Raw genomic sequence first — 17218 nt, forward strand, 5'->3', positions numbered from 1 at the left:
AGGGATGAAAGAGGGAGAAGGAAAAAGGAAATCCCAGGGAAGGACAATGGCAGAGCTATAGGGGATGAGGAGATGAAGGAATCCCAGCAGTGGGATGTGCCTGGGGTGACCTCTCCTCAGTTTACCTGCACATCAATTATCTACAACACTGAATTAGTAATTTCTCCTGGTTTAAACTAGTTACACACAGGTTATGAGCATGCAAATATAACAGGGTCCACATCTACCAGCCAGCATGGAGGGAGCTGAGAGCCAGCAGCTAACCAAGTACTTTCATTTCTGCCTCGGATGGAAAATGCAAGGAAAAGCCTTTGGGCCATGTGCATTTGATCATATATGATCTTTATTGGAGACAGGTGGGGTCATTTATTATACAGAAGTAACATCGCACCATTCTCTTCCAATTTAATTCCTTTTAAGTCTCCTTATAAATCTGTAGCAAAAGTGCACTTTGTTTTTAATCTATAGTATATATCTTTCAATATTCTCTCTCAGTCAGGTATTTTATCTGTAAAAATGTATCACCAGATATACAAAATACATGTCTAGTGTCCTACATTAAGGTCTGTATTTACCTTTTAGATTCTTTCGCTCAGTGCTCTCTTTTAGTTTCATTTTTTGCAAGACTTGGTGATGAGCCTTCTGGGAGTGGCATCAGGAGAGGACTCACAGCTTGTGAAGGGAGAAGACTCTTGGCCAGGAACTATTGTCACACAATAGGAACAAGATGACAGGGACATTTGCTGTTGGTGAACACATCTCTGACAATGACAGTACTCTGTATCATAAAAAACAATTAAAAAACCCAACATCCATATTCTAACTTCTGGAAGAGATGTGCCGGGAGAATGGAACCTGTACCCAGTTGGAATACACCAGTAATGGTTAATTTGCACTTTGAAGGCAGGAGTTACTTACTAACATTCTGGTCATGGGAAGAAGAAACAAGAAACACAGAACCACCACAAGAACCTGTTTGTGAAATGCTGGTTTCCTGAGGAGTGTTTTGGTAAAGTATTTTCTATCCTGTACAAGCCACAGAATTGCATAAGTTAAATGTCCTCAAGAACAAGCAGCACTGGTACACACCATGAACGGCTGTGCTGGGAACAACCACACGGAAGACAGCTCTTGTCACCTAACAAGATGGAGAAAGGAAAATACTCATTTCCACTGGTAGCTTAGAGCCAGCTGCAACAAGCTTTGGCACAGCAACAGCACTTGTCAAACAAAGGTACGGAAGATTTTCTGAGATTCCTTACAAACTGCCTCAGTCTCTTCTTTCTAGTTATCCTTGAGATTATAATATATACACACGTAACGGATAGTTACTTTTCATTTCAATCTTTAAAAGACTGACAATTTCCCCTGTTAAGCAAGGCCTAGAGAGGTAAAACAATCAGAAGCTTTTTAGGAGAGTGTTGGGATTCCCAGATCAACACAAACATTAACAACAGACGATGAGAACACTTAGCAAGGGAAGCTCTGGGTTGGTTGGTTGGTTTTCCTCCTTACATGTTCATTACCTTGAAGACTAAGAACAAGTGGATTAGTGACATAAATAATGCTTCCCTTGGTTAACCCTTCACAATTAGCGCTGTTTCTGTGTATTAGCATAGATTCAAAATGCTAGTTGCATCAGTTTACTGTGTACTGAAATGTTGAACAGATCCTGTGTTTCAGAATGAGGGCACTTTTGGTTTATGCAATAGCTTCAAGAAATGCTTTAACTTCAAGCTTTCTACAGCAACTGGTTGCCAGGCTTGCTCTTCAAAAGGTAGCTGCTTTTCTGCTCCCCTTAAATCTGCAGCAACGTGGCTTTGAGTCAAAACCTCTGCTTCAAAAGAAAAATGCACAATATGGATAAAGTTCTATACCTTCTGAAGAAGAAACAGAGCAGTAAAAACAATACAAGAAGCAGCAGCGCTGTTAGTGTTATCTAAACCCAACATAATGCATCATGGGGCAGTTTACAATGCTGCGGAGTGAGGTTTTTGTCTGCTTTTTGTATAAAACTTACAGACTTGACATTTCCAATACATCTTAGCTTTGTACTGCTTCTCAAGTCTGAGTCACCAAAAATATCCAGCAACCAGCTGCTGCTCATATCCTAAAATATGCCTTCAGCTGACACTGAATATGGAAATCATTCTGCTAAAATACAGAAAAACGATGGTAGAAACCAAGGTATAGCCTCAGGCCAACGTTACATGGTAAAAATCCTATAATGCTACTTTTAAATCTCTTTTTCAGTTCATGAACAAATAAGCAGCCAGGTTTCAAGTAGAGGTAACACAGATTTTGGAAGATAGCACGTAAAAAAAGCCCAGAAAGAAAACTGGAACAAAAGCTCTTCTTGTTAACGGCAGTCAGCACTAATCCTCCATGAAATGGCAGGGAGACACCTTCAGTCACCCCGCTGGATCTGTCCTGGTCCTACAGCAACAACGAGGAACTGCTTCTGCTGTCACAAATACGTTCCATTTGGACATATCTTGATCCCTTTTTTCTTTTCTTTGTATACAGGTATCTTTTGTCTTAGTCTCTTGACTGGTAGAAGAGAATATAGCCAGATTCCGAGTTTTTGGAAATGTCTGATGTTAACCCATAGAATTCTTCAATGGCCTGGGCATCAATTTTCTGGAAATCAATGAGAGTTAGAATTAGGCTCAGTTAAAACATCACCCGCAGAACCCCCTTCCCAGACAAAGCTTTATTTCCAGTTCTTGGAGGTGATGCTGGAAAGCCACACACTATTAATGCAGCGACATTTCAGTATCATTGAATACAACCAAGACATCTTTTCCATTTAATACCTTACTCACTATTGAAAAAAAGGGAATCAAGATGAAATAATAAACCTCTCTGAAGTGGTGCACTCTTAAGCTGGACTATAAAAAAGGGATCCATGAAAATGTATCCTTAAAAGAGTAAATGACATTTTTATATCTGCTTTCTCCTTTGGACTGGCATTATCCTTCCTGATTCAAGGTTTGTAGTGCAAACAAAAAATGCAGTCACTGATCATCAAAGATTTTTGTACAGTTGGAAGTATGTAAGGACCATCTTGAGCACTTAATATTCACCTAAAGTAACTCCAGATTTTAATGTTCTTGTGATCCTCTTACATAGAGAAGTCCTGAAAGTACCACTGGTAATTATACCACAAAATCTGTGGATCTCATCTGATTGTGATGATCTGGTCATACAAGAACTGTCCTTCCTCAGGATCTGCTGCTACAATGCCTACTGGGTATTACTACAAAGTTTGTGTTTTAAGAGAAATAAATTATTTGCCACATAAATAGAACTAAATGGTGTGTTTAAAGTTGTGAACTATGCACAGAAAAGCACTTTTTCACTTTACACTCCAACCAGCAAGGCCTGTAAATGATGCAAGTCCTACAGTCTTGATCCCACTCCCAAGAACTGGGTTCACATTACTAAATTTGATCCTGCAGTTGGAGGAGAGCAAGCATAGAGACCAAACCACTGAAATAATATACTCCCAATGACCTGTGTTGCTCAGCACTCCACTGTGTATTAGTACTTCAAAATACCTTTAGGATTCTAGATCCACAGAGATGAGGGGCTGAAGTAGCCCAAATTTGTTGTGGAAGACCAAAGGAAGACTAGCCTAAAGTCTCCCTTTATTCCCCAAGGTATAAAGTTGAGGAAGCAACGAAATGCTCAGAGAACAAGAAGCTCTGGGCTGAACACCTGCTTTGATCATGAGAGGGAACAGCAGAGACCAACTTGTGCTTACATCTTAAAAGAAAGGGAGCATGCTATGACTTCACCAAGAAGCCTCCTCAGCTACAGAGTCTATTTGGCAGTGAGCTAAATCATTGCTCACCAGACTTCAGCATCACCAGCAAACACAAAAGCCCTGGTTTCTCTACACAGCATTGCCAAATGTGCAAGTTAGGCCATCATTTCCCCAGCCTTTCTGAAGCACAAGAAAAACAGACTTAAGAAGTTTCCAAAAGGTGCATCTAACTACAGGACAGAGCTGCAGAGATTGTCCCTTGAATGGTTTTAACACCTTCTGCTAAACTAAAACTGGGGGCAAAACCCCCAAACAGATGTTTTGTCTTTCTCTGTCTTCTCAATTCAAGGACTTCAGAGAAGCTGAAGGGTTTTTGCATTTTCACACACTTTATTAACATAACGTCTACTGCAGACTTAGACACACATTTTAACAGAAAAATAGCAAAAGAACATTTTTCAGCCATTGTAATATATTTAGCAGACAACTCAAACATGTTTTATTCTAAGTGCCAACTGACTTGCCATGCAATCAAGCCTATTTCTAGGACTCATTTTGAATGCAACTCAACCATTTGATGTAGATTAATTCATCCCACAGATATTTTTAGCTTGATCACAGCAAAACTGACTTCCTCCTTTATTTTGCTATCCACAAAAAAACCACAGTGGAACAGGAAGAATGTGCATATGCACTTTATCCTTCCCATCCTTAGCTGGCCAGATACATTGTGGACAGCAAATTTTTAACCAGTTTAACCAGCTCTACAGTAACAACCAGTTGATGGTTACTTCTAGGATTCTCTAGCCTTACCTGGAAAGAAGACTATTCTTCCTGTTAACTGAGTTTAAACATCCTTTGCTCATCTTCAGACAACTATTCTGGTTCCCCAAATCAAATCCTTCTTTCCCATATGATTCATAGCATTTAACTGGATGCTGCAGATTTCTGACCAAGTATTTCAGCAAATACATACAATCAATCTCCCTCTTTCCTCAATGTGGAGAGCTCCCTAGATGGACATTTTTCCCTGTTTCAGATAAACATTGTCACTGTGATGTATCACTTAGCTGCTCTAATGACAACATGTCAAATTAGCCAGAGATCATTTACTCGGGTTTCTCAATTAATTTTCTTGGCACAGGATCCCATTTGGACTGATTTGCCTCCTGGATTTGATGCAGCTCCTTTTCACATATGCTGTAGTATGTTTGATTACCATCTATCTTCAATTTAATTGAAAGTTGGCTTTCCAACCAAATCCAAACAGATAAATAAACATGACTTCACTGCTTCTGACATTTACTGGGTAATAAGGATAAACTACTTCCTACTGACAGTTCAGAGCTATTAATTCACATCACTTGCCAAAAATGCAACAAAGCGTTTTAACAGTATTTAAGGGGAAAAAGCTTTCTCATGGGTTCTCTTTCAGTTGCAATATCTTTATATAGGTACAAGGGCTTTGGACTCATCTTCTGAAGTCTGCTACGTAATACCTGGTTTGCTATGGAGCCAGTTCACACCTAGAATGTTAAAGTGTCCAAGGATTTTAAAAAAGGTAAAAGATAACCTTTCAGGTTCTGAAGAGTCTCTGAAGAGTAGATGGCTCCTATGCTTGGCCCCCAAAGCAAAAACCTATGCTGAATTCACGTTTTAGGGGCTTTGGGAGGGTTTTACCACTCCATTTTTGAGGACAACCTCTGTAAGTCATACATAGCAATGTATTTCCCCTAGTGTCACCTTATGACTATCACAAGCAGCCTAAAAGTGGTACTTAGTCAAGTTCAGAATAGCTATTTCAAATATCTAGGCAGCAGATGAAGTGAACAAAAGTAGTTGTGGCTTCAGTTTGCCAGTGCATAGCCTGCAGCACTAGTAAGGAACTAACCCTCAAGAGTTGATGACTAAGTGGGATGAGAGAACAAATGAGTAAAACTGCAGCTACTTCATCCAGCAGCCTGTAGCATCAGGAAGGGAAGAGCAGTTTCTCTTATCCTGTTCTCCTTGCTCACTGAATCACCAGAAACTCAGGTGAGTTCTAGGTGGAGGAAAGAGTGGTATTTCTTTAAGAGAAGGAAGTCAGAGGTAAGCTTCACGCTCATCACACTTAGGAGGCTCTAGCAGCTACAAGGGACAGTCAGTGAAAAGGAAAACCCCAGGAGGAATCCTGGAGCTACACCCTCCAAAGCAAGTCAAGGAGCAGCTTGTTCATCAGAAAGGGACAATGAACTCAACTGAATCGTGCAAAATTCACATGCAATTTTTAATGCCCTCCTCTGGTAGGAAAAACAAAGCCTAAATTCCACAGAAAACAAACATATGCAAACACCAGCCAGGGAGAGAGAATCTTCTAGCAGGAAAAGGGATCTTAAGGTTCTGGATCCCACAGCCAGGGCAGAGGCAGTGCCACAGGACAGAACTTGCTGCTGATCATGATCAAGACAGTGAAGCCACGGAAAGCACAAATGTAGAAGTTTCAGATCAAAGAGCTTTATTTTTACAGCATTTACATAAATTCTGTAAAAGATGAACTTAAAGAAAGCCATGATTAAAGTCAGAAAAGCAACTTAAAGCAAAAAAGAAGGCATCCTCCAGAAGAGAGGAACTACATACTTGTGACAGCTCCTTGAATTTACGGTCCCATAACAGGCAGTGCATATTTAAACGCTATGTTTTGGCACATCTCTAAGTGACAGCAGTGTTTGCAGATAAAAAGAAACTCTGTTTTGACCTAAATACTAAGATACAACATAGATGCGACTGATAGAAAGCAAATATAGAACAATGAGATGGTTATTTTATATCTCCTTTTAAAATGTAAAGTTTATCTCCTGGCTGGAAAAAGACAGTCAATACTTGAATTTAAAATTATTGAGGTGAATGCTGCTTCCAAAATTGGCTGACACAATTACAGACTTTGTTCATGACAGACACAGAGGAAAATAACCCTCAAAGTATAATAAGGGGGGAAAGGCAACTGTTCATAGTCATACAAGCTGTCCAAATTATGAGGAAGTCACCTCTGATGCTCAAAGCTAAAAAGGAGACAAAAAAGGAGAACATACTACATCTTTATTTCAACACAAGCAAAGATTTTGCTGTGCCTATTTAGATCAGGCCTTAACTTTCCCCATGAGATCCAAGAGGCAAACAGTACATTTCTATCTCTACAAAAAGCAGTTCTACTGTGGTTTTGGTTCTACTGTTTGATATTTGCTTAATAATTACGTGAAAGACACAGATCTATAAATAGTTTGGGTATTGGTCTTTACAGTTATGTTAGCAGAAAAGTTGAGGAAAAATCTGCTTGAGCAGACTGTTAAAACATTATTGCTAACAGTAAAATGTCCTGGTATGCTCTCAGGACCTTACTAGTCTCCCACATCTTTTTCTAACTGTTTTTCTACACTTCAATTTCTTGGAGGAAAACTGCCTACAAAAAAAGATCAGAAGTTCTTAGACGCAGCAATGAAATGCAACTATCACACAGCAAGTTAGTGGCAAAAAGGATTCCCAAAGGTGGGTTGAAATTAAAGCATTCTACATCTTGAATAAGACAATTTCAGCCTGACGAGGTGCATACCACCCCATACCTGAGGTGTCAATGCAATCCTTGTGTTTGGTTGCCCTTCTCCATACTAGTTCTACAACAAAGATGCACAAGAATGGCCAAGTTTGCTTTTGAAATTGTCCAGAATTATTCTGTGCACAGGTTTCACTTAAATACTTCCAAAGGTGCAAAAGCTGATCCCAGACATAAAACCAGAGCTGGACATTGATGATAAAAACACTTGTTTTTACTATGTACCTACCTCTACAATGTCATCATCAAACAGCAACCAAAAGCCATGGCTCTTCACAATGGTGATATAATGTCCACGGTTTGGACCACTGCCAGAGAAAAGGATTGAAGACTTATTACTCTTGTGTTTACAAAGGCAGGACCACTGCTCCCACATGACTCCAGCTATTACTGGCAGTTAGATTCCCCAGCTCCTTGTGTTGTCTAACATTACTTGTAACATCACTTAGGTTCTTACACTTTGTCAAATTACTTGAAATAAAGTTTCTGTCTTGCCAAATGCAATACAGCCAAACTACACAATTTGTAAGCATTTCATATAGTCATTCATACATTAAAAAAGCAACGTTAAAGCCAGTTTTTCCATCACTGCTTTGTTACATTCACCACTGCTGAGTACTCTGACCACTTTGAAAATCTGAGCTATCAATCTACTAACCTCAAATTCTGAGAGAACAGCCCAGGGACACAATGGAAATGAATATATATATAATACCCCACCTTCCAGCTTTACTTTTTACTTAGGTTCTACATAAGCCTTTAAAATAACCTATATTCATATCAGCTTCAGGGAGAAGAAAGTACTTCTCTAGTCCTTCCAGAATTGTGTATAACATTACCTGTCACAGAATGAAACTTCTTTGTTTAGAGCAACTAAATGAAAAGTAGAACTATAAGAACAAAATATTTAAAAACAAGTTCTGAGAAGTCAAATATTTAGAAAATATAGTTCCTCTTAAGTCCTTGGTAAGTTCCTAGTGAGAACTGAAGCCTTCACAGGGCTCCTAAAAGATGGGCTTGAGAAGAAAAGGCAAAGCCATTTAATACATCTGAATCATTAATCACCACTGTTAAGATGTGTAAGTGTAGTTACAGGTACTGCAAATTAAGAATCTACAGAAGAAAATGAGCAAGCTGCTCCAGTGGAAGGTGTCCCTGCCCATGGCAGGGGCTGGAACTGGAGGAGCTTTAAGATCCCTTCCAACCCAAACCATTCTATGAAATTGCATAGGATGAAATCTTAAAATGATAAAAATAAATACACCCCAGCACAACTGTACCACAACAGGAATCACCTAGAATGTTATGTAGTTTATTTACACTGAAATCTGGGCAATATTAGCACACTGATTCTGTTGTCTTGCTCCTCACAAGCACAATTCAAAACATCTGGGTGCTGTAATAACTTATTACTTCAAAGCTCCCACTTCCAGAAGGCAGTTATAGTTTTTTTGCCTTCCATGACTGCTTTTTTTTCCTAAAAGTACTTAAAAAATTTTTCTTCTTTGCTTTTAAAAAGCAGAATTAAAGCCACAACAACAAAAGTAATAAATAGAACTAGAGTATTTCAAAACCTCCGCAGTACAGAGCTTATGCCACATGGTGGCACCAGCTGCTAAATAAAAAACCTTCAATGGTTTCCCAAGTAGCACCATGAGAACTATTTTAGTACGCGTTTGTCCAAGATTTGTTCTTATTTCGTTCAGTTTTCCTGGAAAATAGGGTTGGGAATGGTTTTTTTTTCTTATTGTTTTTGGTTTTTTTAAAGCCTGGTCTTACTTGTCTGAATTGCCACTGTATCTGAAAGCTGCTGAAAGAGCAAACCTTAAACTGTGTACTCAGAAGGCAACATTTAAACCAGTAAAAAGACTGAAGCACTGTTGGACAGCTAGCTCTGATGCTGCTCAGCATGCTCCTATACTGTCAGGCACCACACTGATAGTATAAAATGGCATACAGCTGACAGACTCCTTTGAAATTCCAAGGAAATACATTTAAGGTCCAGAAAGCACAAAACCAACGTACCTGCCACAGTGAACAACTACAGCCACGAGGTCATACATTCTGTCAGGATTTGTAGCATCTCCTGAAGTGTTGAAGAGCCGGAGCTCCAAGGGAAAGACTACCCGGTAGGAGAGTTTGGTGTATCGATGCAGCTGGTCCATGTACTTGAACCTTTTTAAGTGCAGAGCTAGAATCATGGGCAACTTTTTCACTCTCATTCTGAACCACAAAAATATGTTAGACAAAGAACAAGGTGTTAGCAGATCACCTAAAACAAAGCTTTGCTCAAAACCAGTTTCAAGATGAAAAAGCTTCTTAGAAGGCTTCTAAAATGTTGATGAAGATTTTCAAAAGGCTGCTTTGCTCATGTATATTCCAGTGAGAAAATGCACTATTTATTCTGAATGATTAACTACACAACTGGCATCTAAATGCAGGACAACTGTCTATGTTGAAAACACCAGGTTTTCATCACATGAGTGGTAAGAAACAGATAAACCTGTCCCGCTGTTCTGGCTGTGACCAAGTAAGAGTGAAAAGTAACATTTTTGTATATAGTATTCATAGTGAAAGCAGATGGGATGGTTTTCAGTGGCTCTAAGCTGATTAATGCTAACTGGGGAAAACACGAATGTCTGGAAGCACCAGATACAAGCTCTCCTGGGAGGAATACAAAATTAATCTCTTCATTTTTCTCTGGTGAGGTTGCCATAAAGTTATTTGGTGTCCCAGCTTTTCCTTACTCCTTTCCCTAACAAACACAGACTTAATGCTTCATTTCACTGAATTCACAAGGTGTATTTTTCCAATAGCTGCCCATTTTAAAGAGCATTTACATTAGCCTGAATATTTGAACCTTACCTCTTCTGTGCTTCCTGTTTACTGCGGCACTGCTCACAATAGTACTTATATTCACTGCAGAGAGTTTCAGTATTACTAAATCCTCTGTGGAAATGAAAGAAAAGTCAGATAAGCAGGGACAGTCACTCAGACCATCCAGTTCTAAGTTACTGCTAATAATGCTGAAAATAACCAAAGTACACACAGAAGATGAAATTCTTCTTCTTCATATCGCTCATACCTCCCAAACACATTTTAGGTGTAGCTGTCCCAGTCTTGGGATGTACTATCAATGTTCAGCTGGAAAAATTACACCCTCAAGTATTAACTGCATGCTTTTTGGGCAGGAATCAAACACAGTACATAGACAGCAATAATGTGATTGTGTGTCGTTTCCAAAGGTAGCCACTCCATGTTTTCCAGACATTAGATGTTAAGACCTATAGCCATTAGCCACTGACTGGACAAACCTGGATTATCTTTCAGCTCCTAGCAATTATACATCCATTATCAGCTATTAAAAAGCCGGATGCTACCAGCAACTTGCAGTATCCAAGCAGCTGATAAGCCTTGGAACTAGCAGTTAAATACATAAGGCAAATTTCTATCAGGAAAAAAAGCGTAAGTTTAACCACAAACATGAGGACCAGGCAACTGAAATGCAGTAACAATGTTAAAATAAACAGCAATTTATTATGAAACCAAACATACAATGTTTAGTTTTGATAAAACCTGATTACATGTAACTAAAATCCCCATAAAAGAAAGTGAAATCAATCTTATGTACCACTAAGAAACCACCATACTCATTAGCTACTAAACACCAGCAGCTTCAGAAACTCAGGATAAAAGTAAAATGAACATGCTTTAACATATGAACACGGTTTAGTGTAAGTCAAAGCATGGAGCTGTCACACAACAGGTCAGCTACACCACCTCTTTCCTTCTGACCAAGGGTAGGTATTTTTTCCATTCCCAAATACTTTCATTTACCTTAGACAGTGTGTAATTGATGTATTTTGTTCCACATCAACCGACAGATCCAGAAAGTCCTCATCTTTGCTACTAACCTTGAAAACAAAAAAGAAGAAATATTTCATAACAGTTTAGAACTGGCAGATTTCTTCTAACCAGCTGTGGAATGGTGCAATGTCCTCGTTGCAGGTAGAGAGCTTCATGATAAAAGTAAATACACACACACAGAGGCCCATACGTGAGGTGAACTAAAACTGAAGAAATAAGCTGTGTTGTTACAATCCAGAGAGGAATATTAAGGGAAAAAAGGAAAAACCAAGAATAAAACCAAAAACACAGGAAAAAAAAAGCCACAAAAAAACCCAAGCCCCAGACCCCTTCTTGGAAAGCATCTCTCCCCCTTGAGATGCCAAGACACATCTGTTTGCTTCACTGGCAAAACCAAGCTTTTAACCACTCAGAGCTGGAGAAGCTTTAAGTGTATCCCACTCCGCTCTGCAGACTGATAGAGCTTCCTGCTGCATTTCAGACTTGAACAGTAAATAGGAAGTGGAAAATCAGGCAGATGGGGTTTCAATTAAATGAGTTAGCAGTCAGGAAAAGCAGCTTTCCATTTGTGGAACAGTCACATTTCGCTTCAAAATTCTTGAGACAATCTTAATATCATTTTTAGAGCTTTTACTCACCACATAGCCCTAACTTAAGACTTTAAATGCCAAGAACAGTCATTTCAGTTGTAATCACTTCTCTCTTTTTTCTCTCCCCATCTGGGTTTTCATTTTTTTTAGAAATATTAAATCAGAGAACATGACTAACTACAATTTCCTGATCTGAAGGTGGTGTGGTTCTTCTAATTCTAGATGCTGCAGCACTTCATCTGCTCTCAAATAGAGTGGTGATGGACCAGCACCAAGAAGCACAGATTTCCAGTTTAAGAAATTCAGTTTAACCCAGAACTAAATAAATAGTGAGCAGCTCTTATGTAGAAACACAACATCAACTATCAATCACTGACACAGGAAATACATGAAGACAAAAAGGCAGCTTGTATCAGTCAGGTGCAGACTGCCTTGATGGAAACAGGGAGGAGGAACAGAAAAAACACTATGCTTTTTCTGAGAAACATACCTTAATGAGTATTGGTTTGAACATAGAGGTGATACAGTCATAAAATAGGCTATGCTCCATATTTTAATAGAGAGAGTGCAATCTCATCTATCCTAATAAATGAAAAAGTGTGCTTAGTATTAGGGAAAATGATCCAGAGCCTGTCAAAAATCTAAGAGGTTTGGGTTTGTTTTAAACGTACAGCCTCACAGTTAAGACATCTGGTTTCATTGGTTAGTGTTCCTTGGAAGATTTCATGGACCCACGTCAGATCAGTCTTGTCTCCTTCTTCACTCTCAATGCTGCCATTCTGCAGTTTGCCATTCTGCTTCTCCTGCTTCTTCTCTTCTTGCAGTAAGTCAGCAATAGTATTAAGTAGGTAGTTTAGGAATTCATGTGCATCTTGCTGCATATAATTATCAAATAATTCTGGAAAGAAAGAGATCAAAAAGAATGAAAATACACAGATACTTCATGATATCAAGTTACTGTGCTTTTAGCTATCAGTGCCTGCCCTTTCCCCTTCTCTACCCTATCATACAACTGTGGGTTACACACTCAAGAGTCTTTGAAGACTTGCACTTTGTTCTTGCAATAGACATGAGGTTACCCCCACCCACTCCTCAGCTGGCAAGAAATAGGTGGATGAAAAATCACAGAGGAAACTGAGTTTGGGCATTTCTTGGAACTGAAGCAAACCACAAGTGGTTTGAGGGGGTTGTTGTTGGGGTTTTTTTCCTCTGGGGAGGGAGAGAACTAAAGACATTCAGATGTGTTGCCTTGGGCTATTAGTTCATTAAGTCCAGTATCAAGGGGCAAAAATCCCCTACTCAGAGTCTATTATCTTTCAAGTTCAAGCAGGGATGATAAATCAACAGACAGAACTCTTCCTCAACAAAGCAGCCCTGGGAAATAACCACTAATTCCCATCATTAGGAATTTATCCCACCCCAAATGTAAGAGAGCAAGCTAAGAGTGGCTGAGTCTCCTTGGAGAGTTCAGCTCTGCCAAACTCCACGACATCTGTATAGCCCATGACAATTTCTAGCAATGGCTGAAGTGTGCTGACTTGCAGCAGACCTCCACAGAGCACCATACCAATGGGGAATACCTGGAGCACCAAGACCTGTGTACATGCTCTGTACTTGGTCTGTGCAAGCAGAGAAACAAAGATATCCAGATAATCCTCTTTGACACAGCACAGTTCTGAAACAATCTCTGTTCCTATGCTACAGAGGTGGTGAAAAATCACACCACAAACAGGAATTCAAAACTCTTCAAGGAATCTGTTAAAACCTGACAATTTGGACTCGTTAAGAAGGAAACTGTTTTTATATCCTAAAATCTACATAAAAAACTTCATTTATTCATTTACCATTTTCTTTCCTCAATCGGGAAATAAATTTCTTGGGTGGGATGACTCCCACCTTCTTCTTTTGCGTAGCAATACTGTTGAAGAGATCAGAGAGGCACGTCAGGAGGCTTTCCTTCTTTCGAGGCTGCACTTTGTATGCCAAAACCTTTTCCCGAAATGGACGACAGAAATAAAGTGCCTGTAAGACCGAGTTGCAGTAGCAGGTATTGCCGAACTGGTTGAAACAGAACAGAAAGGAAAACAAACGTTCTCAGGTTAGGTTTGTTGAACAGTTGTAACAAAAGAGGCTGCTCTTTAAGAAAGCCACATAGTGAAAATGGAAAAGGTGTCTGTCAGAGTTCATTTACTGGTGAAATACTAGGAGGCATGGTGTAAAAGGCTTATCTTTGTATTATCCCAACTGGTAACAGCAAGAAAGGGAAGAGAAGACACAGTCACAGTGATACTGGGTACACAAAAAAGCAGGAAACCAATGACAAAATAAATTCCAATTGAAGGCTCATCACAAAAATCAAAACTTCTGGAGACACAGAATGCTGCTAATGCTGCCTGGGGAGATGCTGCTGATGCTGACACGAGGGGTGCCAATGGCACAGCAGAAGAGAGGGATAAGAGAGAAAGAAGGGACAGCATCAGTCAGCTCAAGTGTGTCTCAACAAGTATTACAGCAACCAGAGGTCAGTGCATGACCTCCTAAGTTAGATTTGCCTGTGTCAGATACACAAAGTACTTTACAGAGACAGTTAGCAAGGTACATGTTAAATATTTCCTGTTTATAAGAAAATATGATGGGGAGTACACGATGCAGGCAAATTCAAAGAGCAGCTGGTTTACATATGCCATATCTGAAGGCAGTGTCATTTCAGAGAAAGGAGGACAGTGATAACTTCCAGAGGCAGTGTTCCACATTGCTCAACAAGAAGAAACACTCAGAGCACGGAGATACGAGTACATCACCCACAAGAAATACACCACGGGTTTTCCAGTTGTTTCGTTGCCATTTATTGTGCAACTGTATTGTACGATGATGCTGCTTTAAACATTGAAACAGATTCTTGGTTTGCCAGTCTGCAGATATTCTGGTGATGAGATTCTGCATCTCTATAGCACTGAGAGCTAAATGCTCTAAATAAACAAATTGATCTTAGAAACCTGACTGCAGAATATAATCTATGTTTTTAAGTGGTGCTCAGAGAATACTGCCACTACTGTCCACCAAAATTCGGGGTATCACTGTAGCCGAGTGATTTCAAGTTAATAATTAGAAACAGGAAATTAACACTTTAATTCATACAGCTAAAAAGGTCACAGCATTATTGTTACATTAATATACACCATAGGAAAAAAGCATGGAACAAGACTTAAAACTGACATGAGGAAAACAAGTATGCAAGCTGAACACATATGTGAATTAGGATAGTACCTAACCCATATGCTTGTTAGAGACTTAGGAAATAAACTAACCCCCAACTACACAAATTAACTAAAACTAAATGATAATTAAACTTGCATACAAGACAAAATAGGCAGGAGTGCTACCACAAGTCAGATCAACTGTTGTTTTCAATGAGGTATCTAATGAATTTATCTATAATAATCACAGGAAATTAAGAGAAGAAACTAGAAATTAGCCTTCTTAAAATACTACTAATAATAGAAAAGAAGGTCACTGTACATCTTAGGTCAAAAAAGTTTACAAAGCAAGCAGCTAATGAGACTTCAGGACTGTATTAATGAAGAAATCATGTCAAAAAGCATGAAGCCAACGGATTATACATGTCATGCTGTGATATCCAAACAGAGCTATTATTAAAACCAAACTAAACAGAAGACCCAAAGCAGATAAAGAATAAAAATTCCAGCCAAACAGCTTTGAAAATTCCTGACAGTAAGATGCAAGATGCTTTGGAGTAAAGGGATAAGGTGAAAATTCACTTCATGGCATGCCTTAGGTTTTACAAACATCCTTCTTTCAATTCTCTTTATTTGCTACTACCCTTACATAAAGTAATGTGGAAGACCTTTTATTCCTGCAATCAGTATCTTGCATCTTAGCATTTTAGCTATTGCACTGCATGCCAAATACTCTACAAAAAGACTGTGATGCATTTTATTTCAGCAATTCTGACTTTTCCTTGTGTTATATCAAAATCCTTCCAACTTTGAGCAATTTAGGGCATTGGGAAACTTCTGAATCTCTTGGTTATTGATCTACACTTCTCACTATTAGAGTTCTCCACACACAAACCGTATTACATAGTGTCATGGCTTTAAACTGCAATCAGTTTGCAATTAGAAGTACAAAGCTGTCAGCTCTTTCCAATCATGATTTTAACTTCAATAGAAATTCAGCCTGGAAAAAAAAGAGGGCTCTAATAACCCCCAAAACCAGCTTGGCAAGGCACTTCTCATAGGCTGATAAGCATTTCCAAACCTGAAGCTATTTGCACAGATCAAATACACAAATAACGTACAAAGTCCTTAAACACAAATGAAATACAGGTACAAACATGAAGGTTTTCAAATCTTTTTCTCATGGTTTCTCTGGTATAAATGTTTTAATTAGATGCCAAAACACAGTGGGCTTTGCTTCAAAGTGACTGTATTTAGAGTCAACATTATCTGACTCTGTGAGAACTTGTAGAATTGCACTCTGTCAATGTGAAAGTAAAGCCTGAAAAGCTTATTTTAAGATAGAAGCCTCTTGAAATGAAAATTGAGATGAAACTTGGGAATGAAACCATTGTTCCTTCCCTCTTGTGCTTCAGTTCACCATCACACATACCTTTTTTAACAGGCTGTCACAGAAGGAACAACCAGACCCTTCTCCCACATTGCAGTGGCTATAACAATAGCTTGACCGCAGGAAAAGCTGGTTCAGCTCACTGATCCAAAGGGACTATAACTGTTAAAGAAGAGAGCCTACGCTGTCCATGGGTTCAACACCTGATTCTATTTGCAGTGCAACCACATGTACTAGTATTGATGCTGAAACCATGACACTGCCCTTTTAAAAGTTGCATTGATTATGAAAGAACTCGAGATAACTTAGGACAACAGCGTGAAAACAGTCATCCTGAAGAAATCAGTTGCAAGGAATAAGGCACAACAGTATTAGTCATATTTTCTTCTTCAAACCAGAGAATGGATGTGGTTATAATAATTTTGGTTATTTTTAGAATGCTATTTTTCCCCTTCACACTATTCATTGCTCTGCTATTTCTGTTACAGTTGGAGATGCCTTCCATTTTTTCTCATTATGGTGCAAACCTCAGCAGCTTTGGAATGGCCATTAACACCATACTTAAAGAACATAACTCAATGTGTTTAGATAACCTGGTGTTTGAGAACACAAAGTGCTAGAAACCCACACAGAAGTCAATTAAATGAGTTGGTAATGAGCTGCAATATGTAACACATTAGTAGCTATGTTAACCTTCTTTGGGGTCAAAAGATAGGTCATCTGCCAGCTCTCAATGCAATGTACCTGGATGACCAGCAAACAGAAGTATACTTCTAGTTTCTAGTGACTTTCCCTGTATTTTCAGACCATAAACACGAT

The 17218-nt window shown here is 39.0% G+C and overlaps 1 protein-coding gene across 1 annotated transcript in view; it reads right to left on the bottom strand.

The window, feature by feature from the left end:
• Positions 1–321: 321 nt before the first annotated feature.
• LOC101878396 (ubiquitin carboxyl-terminal hydrolase 12-like) overlaps positions 322–17218 on the bottom strand; it is a 29801-nt gene continuing 12904 nt past the window's right edge. The window contains exons 3-9 of the mRNA XM_034064205.1: positions 13657–13870; positions 12484–12710; positions 11193–11269; positions 10221–10304; positions 9381–9578; positions 7585–7663; positions 322–2640 (exon numbers count right to left, since the gene is read on the bottom strand). Coding sequence (XP_033920096.1) covers positions 2539–2640; positions 7585–7663; positions 9381–9578; positions 10221–10304; positions 11193–11269; positions 12484–12710; positions 13657–13870 — 981 coding nt within the window. The 3' untranslated portion in view covers positions 322–2538. The remainder of the gene's footprint in view (positions 2641–7584; positions 7664–9380; positions 9579–10220; positions 10305–11192; positions 11270–12483; positions 12711–13656; positions 13871–17218) is intronic.

Source organism: Melopsittacus undulatus, chromosome 6 (genome assembly GCF_012275295.1).
Source record: "Melopsittacus undulatus isolate bMelUnd1 chromosome 6, bMelUnd1.mat.Z, whole genome shotgun sequence".
Classification (NCBI taxonomy): domain Eukaryota; kingdom Metazoa; phylum Chordata; class Aves; order Psittaciformes; family Psittaculidae; genus Melopsittacus; species Melopsittacus undulatus.